The 16,710-nt window shown below is 47.7% G+C and overlaps 1 protein-coding gene across 3 annotated transcripts in view; it reads left to right on the plus strand.

The window, feature by feature from the left end:
- POLR3E (RNA polymerase III subunit E) overlaps positions 1 to 16,710 on the plus strand; it is a 32,648-nt gene that overhangs the window by 7,627 nt on the left and 8,311 nt on the right. For all 3 annotated transcript variants that reach the window (XM_023516705.1, XM_023516707.1, XM_023516706.1), the window contains exons 4-14: positions 3,151 to 3,228; positions 3,932 to 4,047; positions 4,372 to 4,454; positions 8,649 to 8,756; positions 9,113 to 9,162; positions 10,791 to 10,910; positions 11,941 to 12,026; positions 12,329 to 12,373; positions 12,450 to 12,541; positions 13,166 to 13,286; positions 16,165 to 16,246. In XM_023516705.1, coding sequence (XP_023372473.1) covers positions 3,151 to 3,228; positions 3,932 to 4,047; positions 4,372 to 4,454; positions 8,649 to 8,756; positions 9,113 to 9,162; positions 10,791 to 10,910; positions 11,941 to 12,026; positions 12,329 to 12,373; positions 12,450 to 12,541; positions 13,166 to 13,286; positions 16,165 to 16,246 — 981 coding nt within the window. The remainder of the gene's footprint in view (positions 1 to 3,150; positions 3,229 to 3,931; positions 4,048 to 4,371; positions 4,455 to 8,648; positions 8,757 to 9,112; positions 9,163 to 10,790; positions 10,911 to 11,940; positions 12,027 to 12,328; positions 12,374 to 12,449; positions 12,542 to 13,165; positions 13,287 to 16,164; positions 16,247 to 16,710) is intronic.

Genomic DNA, 16,710 nt, shown 5'->3' on the forward strand with positions numbered 1-16,710 from the left:
GAGCTGACAGTCTCTTTTTTATATATATTTTTTTTCTTTGAGAAAGAGTCTGTGTTGCCTCTGAACTTTTCCCATCATTTCTACTATGTTGCCCTCGGTAGAGTGCTGTGTGGTGTCACAGCTCACAGCAACCTCAAACTCTTGGGCTTAAGCGATTCTCTTGCCTTAGCCTCCCAAGTAGCTGGGCCTGCAGGCACCTGCCACAACACCTGGCTAGTTATTGGTCTTAGTTGTCGTTGTTGTTTGACAGGTCTGCGCTGGGTTACAACCTGCTAGCTCCGGTGTATGTGGCTGGTGCCCTAGCCGCTGAGCCCAAGACAGAGTCTCATTTTGTCACCCTTGGTAGAGTGCTATAGTGTCATAGTTCATCGCAATCCCAAACTCCTGGGCTTAAGTGATCCTCTTGCCTCAGCCTCCTGAGTAGCTGGCATTATAGGTGCCTGCCACAATGCCTAGCTAGTTTTTAGAGATGAGGTCTCGCTTTTGCTCAGGCTACTCTCAAACTCTTGAGCTTAAGCGATCCATCTGCCTTGGCCTCCCAGAGTGCTAGGATTATAGGGGTGAGCCACTGTACCCAACCTTAATCATTATATTTTTGTAACAATTGCATTGAGATATCAATGACATATCATGTAATTTCTCCATGTAGGTGTGCATGAAGTAGATTGCAGTCTATTCATGGGTTTGTGCAACTAAGTTTTGTCATTTGCTCAGTGGTGATAGTAATGATGCCATTAATAGATAGCATCACATCTATTTTAGGACACTTTTGTGCCCTCAAGAGAAACCTCAAACCCATTAGCATTCAATACTCATGTGCTCCATACCTCATTCCCACCTCTAGCCCAGGTGACCATTCACCTGTCTGTCTATGGATTGCCCATTCTGGACATTTATGTGGCTAGGACCATGCTATATGTGGCCTTTTGCAGCTGACTCCTTTCACTTAGCCTGACATGTTGTAGTGTGTAGTATTTCCTTTTTTTTTTTTGTGGATAATACGCTAAAGTATAGATGTGCCACAGTTTGCATATCCATTCATTAGCTGATGAGTATTTGGGTTTCCACTTTTTGGCTATTAATAATGCCACCGTGAACATTTCACAAACAAGGGTGTTTTTTTTTTTTGAGACAGAGTCTCACTTTGCAACAGAGTGCCGTGGTGTCATAGCTCTCAGCAACCTCTAACCCTTGGCTCAAGTAATTCTTTTGCTTCAGCTTCCCGAGTAGCTGGGACTATGGGCGCCCACTACAATGCCCAGTTATTTTTAGAGGCAGGGTCTTGCTCTGGCTCAGGCTGGTTTTGAACCTGTGACCTCAGGCAATCCCACCTGCCTCAGCCTCCCAGAATGCTGGGATTACAGGCATGAACCACTGGGCTGTGCCCAAGTTTTTTTTATTTTTTATTTTTAAGATTAGGTCTTATTCTCTTGCCCAGGCTAGAAGGCAGTGGGAAGGTCGTAGCTCACTATGTCCTCAAACTCTGGAGCTCAAGTGATCCTCTTGCCTTAGCCTTCTGAGTAGCTGGGGCTGCATGTGTGTGCTACCATGCCTGGTTAAAGAGTCTCACTATGTCACCCTCAGTAGAGTGCTATGGCATCACAGCTCACAGCAACCTCAAATGTTTGGGCTTAAGCAATTCTCTCTTGCCTCAGTCTCCCAAGTAGCTGGGACTACAAGCATCTGCCACAATGCCCAGCTATTTTTTTTTTTCTTGTTATTGTAGTTGTTTAGCTTGCCCAGGCTGGGTTTGAACCCACCACCCTTGGTGTATGTGGCTGGCGCTGTAACCACTGTGCTACAGGCGCTGAGCCTGCCTGGTTAATTTAAAATTTTTTTTTTTGTAGAGATGGGTCTTGCTATGATGCCCAGGCTGGTCTTAAACTCCTAGGTTTAAACAATCTTCCTGCCTTGGCCTCCCAAACTGTTGGCATTAAAATGTGAGCCACCACACTAGGCACACACACAAGTTTTTGTATGGACATAAGTTCTCATTTCTCTTCATGTTTACCTATGAGTGGAATTGCTAGAGCATATGGTAACTTCATGTTAGGTCTTTTGAGGAGCTGCTGGGTTATTTTGTATCACTTTACATTCTCATAAAAGGTTTTAAACATGAGAAAGTGAGGCATAGAAAGGCCCTAACTTGCACAGGGTCTCCCTTTCTGGCTGTGGGTGTGGGGGTCTGTCCTTGGCTGACTGACAGTGATGGTGACCCCTGAGTGTGTCCACAGTGTGCTAGACTCTGAATGACCCTCAGCTTCCTTTGCACCTCCATACACACAGTGGCCCTGAGAGGTGAGGGGCTTGCCCAGGCACATAGCAAGTGCCTGAGTGGGGACCAGAGGCCAGGCCTATCTGATTCTAGAACCTGTGCTCCTCAGCTTCTCACCTCGAGGGCAGGTGATCTCAGAGCTACTATTTAAGTGAACTTTTAAGAAGTGACTGTTTCTTTAGGCTAGAACATAACTGATCTGAAATGGTCCCCAGAAGTAGAGCCTGTTTCTGCATTGCCATGCCTTTACCAGGTTCATGCCAGAGGCTGTCCTGCAACCAGGCAGTGATGAAGGATGTATCTACCACCCATAGCGTGCCGTGGGAGAGAAAGGAAGGCATCCTGTATGTTCAGAGTGAAGAAATAGGTTTCAGAGCAAAGTGTTACAGCCTGAGCCATTTACAGAAATAACTTTACACGAGAGCATGAGTGGCCCCTGAGAGGGCTGTGCCGAGCTCCCTTTACTCTGCAACCTTTTGTTCACACAACTATAAAAGGAGAGAGAATGGGAGTTCCCACATCCGTCTTCCAGCGTTGATGGTGAACAGCACTGGTCTTGCTTTCCCTCTTGCTTTCTTTTGGTTTCATTTTGCTCAGCCTTACTGGTGGTTAGGCCTTAGACCCTCACTCTTTACTCCCACAGCTGTGCTGTGAGTTGCTAGAGCCACAGGGCACATACTTGGATTTCTGGTGCTTAGGCGTATCCCTCAGGAGTCAAAGACATCCTAAAATTGCCCTTTGGAAGGAGGCCAGTGAGGGGCCTGTGGTATGGCCTGTTGGGCCCTGGGTCCCTAGCCTCTGTGCAGGTTGGAATCAGAGGCCCTGGAGCCCAGCTTGTGGGCATTGTGTCCTGATGGCTCCCTTTCCCTCTCTAGTACCCTGTACGTCCAGCCTCAATGACCTATGATGACATCCCACACCTCTCAGCCAAGATCAAGCCCAAGCAGCAGAAGGTGGGGCTTCTCTCTCAGAGCATCATGTATGTCGAGGGGTGGGGGCTAATTAGGGTATGAGCTGCTAGAGGCATAGTCATGGGCCTTTGGGGACTGGAAGCCCAGAGAAGGAGTGAATGGAGAATTAGGAGAACCAGCAGCTCATGGGGGCTTAAAGAGGTGAGGAAAGAAAGAATTTCCAGAAAGAACAGGGGTAGGCAGCTGCATAGAGGCCAGGGCCAAATGAGGTTCAGGGTGATCTGGGGAGTGGGGTTATGGATAAGTTCAGGTTCCTAGGATGAGGTGAGCCTTATAGGAGGATGCTCTAGTGCCTAGATGGGGTGGGGTGCCAGGGGCAAGGAGAATCAGAGTTAATAGACTGCCCCTGGTGGATGGGGCAGCTGCTATTCTAGCCCCTTGCAGCTGCATGGAAGTACTGTTCCAAGATTGTCAGTTCTGCTGACGTTTCAAGAGAAGTTGGAAATAAGGGTTTTTATCAGAAATATTTTGATCTGTGGGAGTAGAGTAGGGAACAAACAAGATTGTATGGATATTTTCTATTGGAACCTCAAGTATGGATGGAAGCCCAGGGTTACTTGGGGAAGGACATGATTAGTCTTGCTTCTTAGTCATCTTAGGAGGTGGCCAGAGTGGGGCCATGAGTGACCCTGGGAAGCTGTGCCTTGGGGGTCCTCACAGCTGGGGGGGTGCTTTGTGCTTCCAGGTAGAGCTTGAAATGGCCATCGACACCCTGAATCCCAACTATTGCCGCAGCAAAGGGGAACAGATTGCGCTGAATGTGGATGGGGCCTGCGCCGATGAGACCAGCACATACTCCTCGTGAGTCCCTGACCTCCCTTATTCTCAATTAGGATCCTCCTGCTTCATTACTGGGCTCCACACCAGTGTCCCAGCTTTTCAGGGGGCTGGGCTTGTCCTAGGCTGGTCCCTGGAGCTTCCACATACCCCTTGTTTCTTGGTCCACAAACAGTACTGTGGATTTTCTCATCCCCTGGCTCCCTTCTTGAGGTAGACACAGGCTGCCCTGTGGCCTTGGTCTCTGGCTGTCACATTTCAGGAGGTGTCTCGGTGGCATGGGCTGTGCCAGCCAGCCTTGGCTCTGGAATTTTCTTCCCCTAACGTCGGTTCTGCCTGTGCTCCCAGGAAGCTGATGGACAAGCAGACCTTCTGCTCTTCCCAGACCACCAGTAACACATCCCGGTACGCGGCTGCGCTCTACAGGCAAGGTACCCGGGGCTGGGCATTGTGGGGGAAGAAGGATGGGGATTGGGGCAGAGATACTTTAGGCAGCCTGGGTCCAGCTCCCACCTCCTTTAAATGCTAGACACCTGTGGGGTCCAGGCATGTGTGGAAATGACAGAAGTTACAGATTTTTAGGGGGCTAGAAGTGGCCACCTTTGGGGACTTTTGGTTGGGCACTGCCCAACCTAATAGGGGTGGGGGATCAAAACCATGATATCCTTCTGGGACACAGAAACATACACACAGCACAACATACTTTTAGGAGAGAATTTTGTTTTTAAATATAAGGTATTTATGACATAGCCGTTCCATTCCTAGGCATCATCTATCCACGAAAAATTAAAACATGTATCCACACAAACATTTGTATACAGATGTTCATAGTAGCATTTAGAAAAGCAGAAACAACCCAAACATCCATCAACGGATTCATGGTTAAACAAAATGTGCATCTATGCAATGGAGTATTTGGCCGGGTAAAGGATTAAAGCGCTGATACATAGTACCATGTGGATAAGCCTTTGAGACCTTACGTTAAGAGACAGAAGGCAGCTACAAGTCATCATTCCATTTACAGTGATGTGCTGCATGATGACATTTCAGTTGATGATGGACTGCACGTACAACTGTGGTCCCACACGGTTATAATGCTGCTGAAAAAAAAAATTTTTTTTTTCGAGACAGAGTCTCATTATGTCACCCTCAGTAAAGTGCTGTGGTGTCACAGCTCACAGCAACCTCCAACTCTTGGGCTTAAGTCAATGGTTCTCAACCTGTGGGTTGAGACCCCTTTAGAGGTTGAACGACCCTTTCACAGGGGCTGCCTAAATATATCCTGCGTATCAGATATTTATATTACGATTCATAACAGTAGTAAAATTATAGTTAAGAAGTAGCAATGAAAATAATTTTATGGTTGGGGGTCACCACAACATGAGGAACTTATTAAAGGGTCGTGGTATTGGGAAGGTTGAGAACCACTGGCTTAAGTGATCCTCTTGCCTCAGCCTGCCAAGTAGCTGGTACTACAGGCGCCCACCACAATGCCTGGCTATTTTTTGTTGCAGTTGTCATTGTAGTTTTAGCTGGCCTGGGCCATGTTTGGACCTGCCAGCTTCGGTGTATGTGGCTGGCGCCGTAACCACTGTGCTACAGGCACTGAGCCAGTGTAAAAGGTAATTAAAAAAGAAAGTTTTTAGGCTTGGCACCCATAGTACAATGGTTTTTAGGCAGGAACCCAGGCCTGCTAAACAACAGTGACAGCAACAACAACAATATAGCCAGGTGTTGTGGCTGGTGCATGTAGTCCCAGCTACCTAGGAGGCTGAGGCAAGAGGATCACTTAAGCCCGAGTTTGAGGTTGCTGTGCGCTGTGATACCACAGCACTCTACCAAGGGCAACATAGTAAGTGAGACTCTGTCTCAAAAAAAAAAGTTGTTTTTTTTTTTTTTTTTTTTTTTTTTTTTTTTTTGGGCAGGGCTGGGTTTGAACCCACCACCTCCAGCATATGGGGCAGGTGCCCTACTCCTTGAGCTACAGGTGCCACCCCAAAAAAAAGTTTTTAAATAGGAAAAGCTTATAGAATAGGATATAAAGAAAGAACATTTTTGTGTAGCTGTACAGTGTTTTTGTTTTGTATTATCACAAGAATCTAAAATTTTTAAAAAATTAAAAACTTTATAAAGTAAAAAAAAAATAGTAAGCTTAGACCTGCTATAGTAAACTAAGGCAATTTATTATTGAACAAAGAAAAACACTTGTTATAAATTTAATATATCCTAGGTATAGTGTTTATAAAGTCTGTAGTAATAGACAGTAATGTCCTAGGCCCTCATTCACTCATCACCCAGAACAACTTCCAGTCCTGTATGATCCATTCATGGTTACTAAGCCTTATACTTTTTTAAATCTTTTATACCATATTTTTACCAGACCTTTTCAACATTGAGATACACAGATGCTACAGTTACCTACAGTATTTTTATTTATTTCTTTGCTTTTGAGACAAGTCTCACTCATTCCCCCTGGGATTGAGCACTGTGGTGTCATAGCTCATAGTAACCTCAAACTCTTGGCCTCAAGCAATCTTCTGTCTCAGCCTCCCAAGTAGCTGGGACTTTAGGCACCCACCACAATATCCCAAAGACAGGGTCTCACTCTTGGTCTCGAAATCCTAAGCTCAGATGATCCACCTTGCCTTGGCCTTCCAGAGTACTAGGATTACAGGAGCAAGCCATTGTGCCCGGCCTGTCTATAGTATTTAGCACAGTAACATGCTGTGCTGGTTTATAGCCTAGCAGCCATAGGCTACACCATTCCATATAGCCTAGGTGTGTAGAGGGCTAGACCATCTAGGTTTGTGTAAGTACATTCAGTGAATTTCTTGACAGAATTGCTAAAGACTGATTTTTTAGAACACACCTGTGTTACGAAGTGATGCATAATTATATATGAAATGTCTAAAATAGGCAAATCCATAGAAACAGAGCTAGAGTAATGGTTACCAATGGAGGAGTAGAGCAGAGATGACCTGTTCTTTCTGGGGAGATGAAAAAGTTCTAAAATTGATTGTGGTGGCAAGGTATGGTGGCTCATACCTGTAATCCTAGCACTGTGAGAGGCTGAGGCAGGTGGATGACCTGAGCTCAGAAGTTCAGGATCAGCCTGAGGGAGAGCAAGACCCCATCTCTACTAAACATAGAAAAACTAGCTGGGTATTGTGGCAGGAGCCTGTAGTCCTCAGCTACGTAGGAGGCTGAGGCAGGAGGAATTCTTGAGCCCAGGAGTTTGAGGTTGCTGTGAGCTATAATGATGCCATGGCATTGAACACAGGGTGACAGAGTAAAACTCTGCCTCAAAAAAGAAAACCCATAAAAATAAATAAATAAAATAAAATTGGTTGTTCAACTCTGCATAAGTTAAAATGCACTGAATTATTTGTTTCTAATGAGCAAGTTGCATATGTCATATCTCAAAGCTGGTAAAAAATACAAAGTGCTTATGTATTTTGTTTCTAAAACAATAAATATATTAATTTGAGGCTCGGCGCCCGTAGCACAGTAGTTGCGGCACCGGCCACATACACAGAGGCAGGCGGGTTTGAACCCTGCCTGAGCCATCTGGGTAACGGTGACAACTGCAACAACAAAAAGAAAAATAGCCAGGTGTTGTGGTGGGCACCTGTAGTCCCAGCTACTTGGGAGGTTGAGGCAAGAGAATTGCTTAAGCCCAGGAGTTTGAGGTTGCTGTGAGCTGTGATACCATGTCACTCTACCCAGGGCAACATAGTGAGACTCCCAAAAAAAAAAAATTATATACACATATATTAATTTGAACACAGGAACCAGAACAGAATCAAAAGTAGTTATGTCAGTAACTACAGTGTTCTGTTTTGACCTAGTATCTTAAAAGTGTAATCCTTAAAGCCGTATCCTTTGTAGCCAAGACTATAAAGAAAAGTCAGAATCTTTAGAGACCATGTAGCCAGGGGTCCTCAAACTTTTTAAACAGGGGACCAGTTCAGTGTCCCTCAGACCATTGGGGTCCGGACTGTGGGCCCTGGGACAAGTTGACTGCTAAGCAGGACAGGCAGTGGCGGCAAAAACACCCGGTGGGCTGGATAAATGTCCTCGGCGGGCCGTATGAAGCCCACGGGCTGTAGTTTGAGGACGCCTGATGTAGACAGTCCACTCACCTGAGGCAGGGCTGCTTCTCTAGCCACATTGGCACTAGCAAACTTCTTAATGAGATGGGTGGGGTTTTGACAGGAGGAGGTGGAGGATGAGAAGAGGAAGTGCAGGTAGAGAGGCAGGGGTGGTGAGGATAGCCTGGCAGAGGACTGGAAGGGAAAGAGCAAGGCATGTTTGCTAAGGATATGCCAGTGTTGGCAAGCAGGTGGGGAAGTGGCCCTGAGGGAAGTGGCTTTGATCAGAAGAGTCCAGGTTCATGTCTGGCTTGGGTCCCTTCTATGTCCAGCAAAACCAGGGGGAGTTGGGATTGGGTCACAGCCTGGTGGTTCCAGGGCCATAGATGGAGGACTGGGGCAGGGGTGGGGGGAAGAGGATGATTTGGCAGTGTCTGGGCCTTCATGGTACTTTGTGATAACTTTGAGCCAAGCTTGGTGGGTCATCCATCTTTAGTTTCTAGAGTCAAGTCCAAGCCTTTCTTCCTCCTCCAGGGGAGCTTCACCTAACACCTTTGCATGGCATCCTGCAGCTACGGCCCAGCTTCTCCTACCTCGATAAGGCAGACGCCAAGCACCGTGAGAGGGAGGTGGCCAATGAGGGTGAGCCCTGGATTCCTGCCCTGCTGTCTATCTGCATCTTGGTGGGATCGCTTGGTTATGGTAAAGTATTAGAGGGATGGGATTTTAGGATGCTTAGCAGCATCTCTGGTGTCTACCCACTACATGCCAGTGGAACCCACCCTCACAGTCATGACAACCAAAAATGTCCTCACACATTGCCAAATGTTCCCTGGAGGGCAAAACTCCCCCCTAGTCGAGAACCACTGACTTATGCAACTGCCTCTTTCTGTAGGAAGATTCACAGGTACCCTGCCTGAGGCCTCTTAGTGGGTGCGTTTGAGACAGGGAGTTGGGGGTCCACTAGAGACTGCAAGCAGTGGTTCTTTCTGTTGCAGCTGGGGATTCTTCGCAGGACGAGGCGGAAGATGATGTTAAGCAGATCACGGTGAGCTCTGGCCCTGGAAGGGAAGAGGGTGCGGTGTCAGTAGTAATAGGACCACTTTTGTAGCTCAGCTACCCAGAGATACAGGCACCCGGAGAGTCTATCTGGAAAGGGGCTGGAGCACATAACAGTATCCAGCCTTTTATTTTTTTGAGACAGCCTCAAGCTGTTGCCCTGGGTAGAGTGCTGTGGCATCACAGCTTACAGCAACCTCCAACTCCTGGGCTCAAGCAAGTCTCCTGCCTCTGCCTCCCAAGTAGCTGGGACCACAGGCGCCCATCACAAGGCCTGACTATTTTTTGGTTGCATCCATTATTGTTGTTTGGCGGGCCCAGGCTGGATTCGAACCTGCCAACTCAGGTGTATGTAGCTGGCGCCTTAGCCACTTGAACCATAGGTTCCGAGCCTATCCATCCTTTTTGAGCCTTTTTGCTGGACCATCTGGAAGGAACAGCCTGAGTTGTCATAGCTATACACAAGACAAAAGTCCTGGCTGTGTGTGATGTGTGGCTCCTGGTGCCTGTTGCAGCTGCCCAGAATAGGAAGCCAGGGCCTGGGAGCCCACATGACCTTCAGGGAGCTGCACGTGATCTGCAGACACAGTATGTGCCTGGGAACCGTTATCTATGATTCCGTCCTTTCCATGGTGCACAGATGAACAGTTTCCATTTTAATAGTTATTCCCGAACTTTAAAGATTGTTTGAAGAATATTAACTTTCCATTTATGGTTTACGAGATTTTCTCCATTAAGCATATTTAGGTTAAAATGAGTAGTGTTTAAAGACATGGTACCTAGATGATAACGCAGGTAGTGCATAGGCATGACTAGAATGGTGATGAGTGCTTGTGTGGCCCCGAGGCCTGGGGAGTGCTGGCACTGCTGATGTGGGGATAGAGTTCATAGCAGCTTCTGTGTATGTTGCCCCCAGATTCTATAATCCAGTTAAAGCCTCTGGGCAAGGCAGACAAAAGCAAGGAAAAGCGGCTCCCTGGCTTGTGTAGGCAGTTCACAAAGAGGGACATGATTGAAATTGAAAAAAACAATTGCGTGTGTGTGTGTGTGCGTGTCTGTGTACACACACATATATACAAAAATACATATTTTTTTCTTCTGAGATAGTGTCTTGATCTGTCACCTAGGCTAGCATGCAGTGGAGTGATCATAGCTCACTGCAACCTAGAATTCCCGGGCTCAAGCCATCCTGCCTCAGCCTCCTGAGTAGTTGGGACTATGGGCATGTGCTCCCACACCTAGCTAATATTTTTATTTCATGTAGACAGGATCTCACTGTATTGCCTAGATCAGTGGTTCTCAACCTTCCAAATGCCACAGCCCTTTAATACTGTTCTGTGGGTTGCAACCCAAAGGTTGAGAATCGCTAGTCTAGATGATCTTGAACTCCTGGTCTCAAGCAATCCTCTTGCCTCAGCCTCCCAAAGTGCCGGAATTGCAGGCATTGGTTATTGCACCCAGCCTTTGGAACTGAATTTAAATGATCCTTGTCAGGAAAAGAAGAGAGAGTGGAAAACCTCAATGTGGAGTTCTCTGGTTTCCTGGCAGTATCTGAGATAGCAGCCCAGGAAGGGTCAAGGCCTGAGGGTACGACTCTCCCCTCTCATCCTACCCCAGGTACGGTTTTCCCGGCCAGAATCAGAGCAGGCTCGCCAACGCCGAGTGCAGTCCTATGAGTTTCTGCAGAAGAAGCATGCTGAGGAGCCCTGGGTCCATCTGCACTACTATGGCCTCAGGGTGAGCTGGGTCTGATGGTGTGCTAGGGAAAAACCCCATTGCCCAGAAGTATTAGGGTGTGGACTCCTGTTCTCATCTCATACCAGATTCCTGTGTAGCCATTCAGTAATACCACAGAGAGAGGACTAGGTCTCATGAGCAGTCTGTTCTTCACTCTAGCCATACCAGTGAGCCAGCATGTGCACAGAGAGGCAAGGCTACCATTCTCCTGGTTGGGATTTTGGCCCTTTGAAGTCCCCTTGAGTGTGGGCATTTTGCTGGGCTTGCCATGGGGCTAGTGTTTGGTTACATATTTTTCATGCACTATTGGCCTAGACCACAGGCCAGACATTACCTGATGCTGTCAGATGCTCTAAAGTTGTGATACTTGGTTTTCATCTTGTACATTGACTTTAGAACCTAATCCTTGAAACCTGTGTATTGAGTGAAGGAAGCAATTGAATATTAACTCCCATAGACATCATGGACTAGGGCTCCTTGGTGTTTTTTTGTGGGTTTTTGGGTGTTTTCTTCCCCTGGAAGAAATCAGCAGCTCCTGATTTCTCTGGAACCTTTCTGGAAGAGATTTGTGTTGGCAGGGTCAGGCTTCCAGACACTCTGCTGTTTCCTGCTGTGTAACCTTGGGCAAGTTACCTAACCTCTCTTTCCTTATCTATAAAATGAGAGGAGTAATAATAGTAACTACCTTGCCGAGTTATTTTGAGGATGAGATATATATGTAGCCATTGGAACAGAGCCTGGCACTTCCTAGGCACACATCAATGAATGGGAGCTGTTCTTTTATTCATTGGTGGTAGTGTTCCTGCATTATAGACAGGCACTGAGGCCCTGGTGCTCGGATGGGCAAGTCATAAAGCCTGGAAAATAGGTGATTGCAGCCAGATTCAGAGGCCAGGGTGCTGTTCTCAGGAGGTTGGACATGGTCCTGTGGCTGGCCTTGGCACTCAGCAGTGGATGGCAGGAGTCAAAGGTGGAGGAGGCCTTGGGGATGGCTGAGGCTCTTCCCCACACCCTTCTTTCCCCCCAATAGGACAGCCGCTCTGAGCATGAGCGCCAGTACCTGCTGTGCCCAGGCTCAAGTGCTGTGGAGAACACGGAGCTCATCAAGTCACCCAGGTGGGCTGGGCTGGGCCAGGGCCCCCAGGAGAGGGTCCCTCGAGAATAGGTCCTCCCTTGGGACTGTGGGCCTTTCTCTAGCATGAGGGAGGGACAGGGATCCCATTGTCCTCTGGAAAGGGCCAGGAGGGTGGGCCTAGGAAGAGATGACCCCCCTCTCCTGTAGGAGTGTTCATCTTGAGATCTCAGGGCTTCTGAGGGTTCAGTCTGTGACCTTCCCCAGACCCTTAGCAGGTACTGCTGCTGAGGAGGCTCAGCCTCCATGCAGCCCTGGGCCTCTGACTCCTGCCCTCTTCCCACAGTGAGTACCTCATGATGCTGATGCCGCCTAGCCAGGAGGAGGAAAAGTGAGTAAAGTGGGCTGGACTCCTTCTTCCTCCCCTGGGCCAGCCTCCTTTAACCTATCACCTTCTCCTTCAACAGAGATAAGCCAGTGGCCCCCAGCAATGTCCTGTCCATGGCCCAGCTACGCACTCTGCCTCTGGCTGATCAGATCAAGATTCTGATGAAGAATGGTGGGTAGCCACTCTCTGGCCTCTGAGGGGCCCTAGCCCTGCTGATGCCTAGGGAAATGGAATCTGTGGGATAGTTTAAGGACCAAGGGTGAGGCCAGAGGCCCCTATGCCCAGAGTCTGCCCCACTTTATAGCTCTGTCACTGGAAATATAATACACAAAGCAGTGCAGCGGGGTTCCCATCCTGTTGTCACCATTGCCTGCTATGAACTTAGGCAGGTGACTAACCTTTCTGAACTTTAGTTTATTAATCTATAAAAAGAGACTGATGATAGTTCCTAGGGACTGATGTGAAGAATCAGAGGTGAGGCTTCTAAAGGGCTTAGTGGGTATATAAATGTGAATTAGGATCTTTTTTTTTTGAGATAGTGTCTTATTGTGTTGCCACTTCATAGTTCTGAACTATCCCTGAGCGAGCCTGAGTAGTAATGGACTGTTCCCTCCTGAGGCTCAAGTCTTCCTCATAGGATCCTCAAAAGGGTTCAGCGAGGCACATAGTGCCTGGCACATAGTGAGCAGCCAGTGAATGTCAGTCATCCCTCTTACAGATATTGTTACACTTTGTGGGGTAGCTGGGAGGGCCAGGCCACTTTCCTTTGCCTGACGACGCTTATGTCCTCCTCAGTGAAGGTCATGCCTTTTGCCAACTTGATGAGCCTCTTGGGCCCATCTGTCGACTCTGTGGCTGTTATGCGTGGCATCCAGAAGGTGGCGATGTTAGTTCAAGGAAACTGGGTAGTGAAGAGGTATGTTCTGTGGTCTGGGGGCACTTGGTCCATTTCACTTTAATGTGGTTTCTGATGTTTTGGGTTAAATCTACAGTACTTTCTGTTTGTCCTGCCTGCTGTTTCCTTTTTTTTCCTACTAAGGAAAGTTATTCTCTCTTGGCTCATAAATTGGTTATTCTACAATGTTCAGCTAGCTTTCATGCTCATCCTAGTTTAATACTAATTGCCACTTTTTACCCTTTTCTAAGAGAGTTCAAAGATCTTAGAATATATTTATCCTCCTAAGTCAGTGGTTCTCAACCTTCCTAATACCATGACCTTTTAAAACAGTTCCTCATTTTGTGGAGACCCCCAGCCATAGAATTATTTTCATTGTTACTTCATAACTATAATTTTGCTACTGTTATGAATTGTAATGTAAATATCTGATATGCAGGATATCTTAGGCAACCCCCCTGTGAAGGGGCTGTTCGATCCCCAAAGGGGTCACAACCAACAGGTTGAGAACCTCTGTTCTAAGTCATATGTTGCTGTATTTGTATACAGTATTTTCCTTTTTTTGACATGGAGTCTCTATTTGTCAACCTTGGTAGAGTGATATGGCATCATAGCTCACAGCAACCTCAAAATCGTGGGAGTGATCCTCTTGCCTCAGCCTCCTAAGTAGCTGGGACTATAGGTACCCACTACAGTACCTGGCTGTTTTTAGAGCCAGGGTCTTGCTCTTGCTCAGGCTGGTCTTGAACCTGTGAGCTTAGGCAGTCCACCTGCCTCCACCTCCTACCACGCTGGGATTATAGGCATGAGCCACCATGCCCAGCCAACAGTATTTTAATTCTCTTATTTTAAACCCCACAAGGCATTGCTGTATCCAGTCAGTCGATATTCTTTTGATCTACTAACATGTTTACCTTTTTAATTCACTTGTCATTCCTTTCTGTATCTCTTGAGTTTTTATCTGGGATAATTTCCTTCTAACTAATAATGCTATAGTATTTTCTTTAATGCAGGTCAGCTAGTGATGAATTTTCCTTGGTTTTTGTTAATCTGGGAGTGTCTATTTCACTTTTTTTGTTTGTTTGTTTGAGTTAGAGTCTCACTGTGTTGCCCTTGGCAGAGTGCTGTGGTGTCACAGTTAACAGTGTCCTCACTGTGTCCTTTTGGGCTTTAGTGATTCTCTTGCCTCAGCCTCCCAAGTAGCTGGGACTACAGGTGCCCACCACTCCACCTGGCTATTTTTTGTTTTAGTTGTTGTTTAGCAGGCGTGGGCCAGATTTGAACCTGCCAGCCCCCATGTATGTGGCCAGTGCCCTAACCACTGAGCTATGAGCACCAAGCCTAAAATTCATTTTTTTAAGTAGCATAGTATAGTGTAAAGTGAACAGTATGAGAAAAAGAATTGCTCCAAATTTTAAAAAAAGTAATTACTTGCAGAAAGCTTATTACCATTTCAGCTGGTTGGCCAAATAAATCACAAAGTGTATTCATATACTGCCACGTGGTGGCACTCTTTCACTGGTAAATATGACTGTCAGTACCTTGCCGCTATTGCCTGTTTTACACTAGGTTTTCAATACAGAAGCCTTTTGCAATAGCAAGTCACTTGTTAAATGGGACCAGCTCCTAAATGTGTTTATTCCATGAATAACAAAAACCTGGAAAGGCTTTCCCATCACTCATCTGAGGATACTGGCCCAGAGAGACAAAGGGACGTGCCAGAAGTCTTGCAGCAAGGCAGGGTTTAGAGCTGAGCTCCAGGACTCCACTCTGGGCTCTGTGCCTAGCACTGCATGCACCACCCTTGTAGTTATGATTTAGCCTAGGACTTGAAGGTAGGGACTCTAGGGCCTTGGCTGGTCTGCTAATCCCACTCTGATCTGCCCACGCTAGGCTGTGGCCTGTGAGTGATGGTCCTTCCATATGCCCTCAGCCTTTATGTCTGGGAGAAGATAACATAAAATTCATGTCTTCATTCAGAAATATGTCTTGATTGTTTGTTCTGTGCTGTGCACAGAGCTCTCATTCAGAAACTGTTCCTGTCCTCAAGACACTGTGTGGAGGGGGGGCTAGGGTAGGGGCCACTGCAGTTGAGCACACTGACTACAGACCACAACATGGACCAGACTTATGGTCCAACATGGTGCACATCTCTGTGGGGCAGCCGAGAACACCACAGGCAGAGTCCTGTCCCATAGAACTCAACCTTGAAGGCTGAGGTGCCAGGTAGGATTGAGCAAGGGAGAAGGGAGGGCCTTGATGTGTAGGGAACTGGTCAGTGAGAGTGAGGGTGGCCTGAGTGGCATTTGATGTTGTTGGGTCTATGGCTGGAGGTGGGTCAGGATTACCCTATGGAGACTTGGGTGCCTCGGCACCCACCCTGTTTACTCTGCCCTGGGCCTTTTCCTGAAGTTCTCCAAGCCATGAGTACTGGTCCTTTGTTCTTGAGCCTAATGTGCCACTTGCATTCCAGAACCTGACCAGACTCCAGCCCAGTGCCAACCCTTACCTTAGCTCACACACCCACTCGCTCCTTTCAGCAGGTCGAGAGGCTTTGTTGATTGCTTTGTCACCTTCTCTTGATGTCACTTCACAGATGAGACTTCGTGGCTTCCAGAAAGTCCTGGGCTGTGCCCTTGTCTGTCTCTGATACCCTGACCTCTTGCTGAATGTGTAGGGGGCTGGGCCAGTGTGTGCATGGTGGGTTGAGAAGGATTAAGAAGAACTCTTAGGTGCATGGGGAGGGGCAGCTTCTTTCCCGTGTTCACAGGGAACTCAGGCCTGTACTGTCTATGCTAGAAAGAGGCAGGACCTGGGCTATGCTTCAGCTTAGAGCCTGGACAGCAGGCAATGAGAGGGGCTCCTTAGCCTGACCTGCCATCCCTACCTTTATTGGCAGTGACATCCTATACCCCAAGGACTCGTCCAGCCCTCACAGTGGCGTGTCTGCTGAGGTACTCTGCAGGGGCCGGGACTTTGTTGTAAGTACCTGGTAGGGGGGTGCCCTCTGGGGTCACCGAGCAGGGGATGGGGGTATGGGAAAAGAACTGGGGGGTGGGACAGAGTTTCCATTCAGAGGACTGGCACAGCGGTGGCAGCAGTGTTCCCGCTGAGACAGGTGTGTCTGAGAAGGCCGTGCTACTGGCGGCCTAGGACTCTGTCTTTCCCTTCCTTTTCTTAGAATCTTGGGGTCTGGCTCGGCGCCTGTGGCTCAAGTGGCTAAGGTGCCAGCCACATACACCTAAGGTGGTGGGTTCGAATCCAGCCCAGGCTCGCCAAACAACAATGATGGCTGCAACCAAAAAAAACAGCCAGGCGTTATGGCAGGTGCCTGTGGTTCCCTGCTACTTGGGAGGCAGAGGCAAGAGACTCACTTGAGCCCAGGAGTTGGAGGTTGCTGTGAGCTGTGATGCCACAGCACTCTACCCAGGGGGACAGCTTGAGG

Source organism: Otolemur garnettii, unplaced genomic scaffold (assembly GCF_000181295.1).
Source record: "Otolemur garnettii isolate 467f Iridium unplaced genomic scaffold, OtoGar3 scaffold00096, whole genome shotgun sequence".
NCBI classification, from domain to species: domain Eukaryota; kingdom Metazoa; phylum Chordata; class Mammalia; order Primates; family Galagidae; genus Otolemur; species Otolemur garnettii.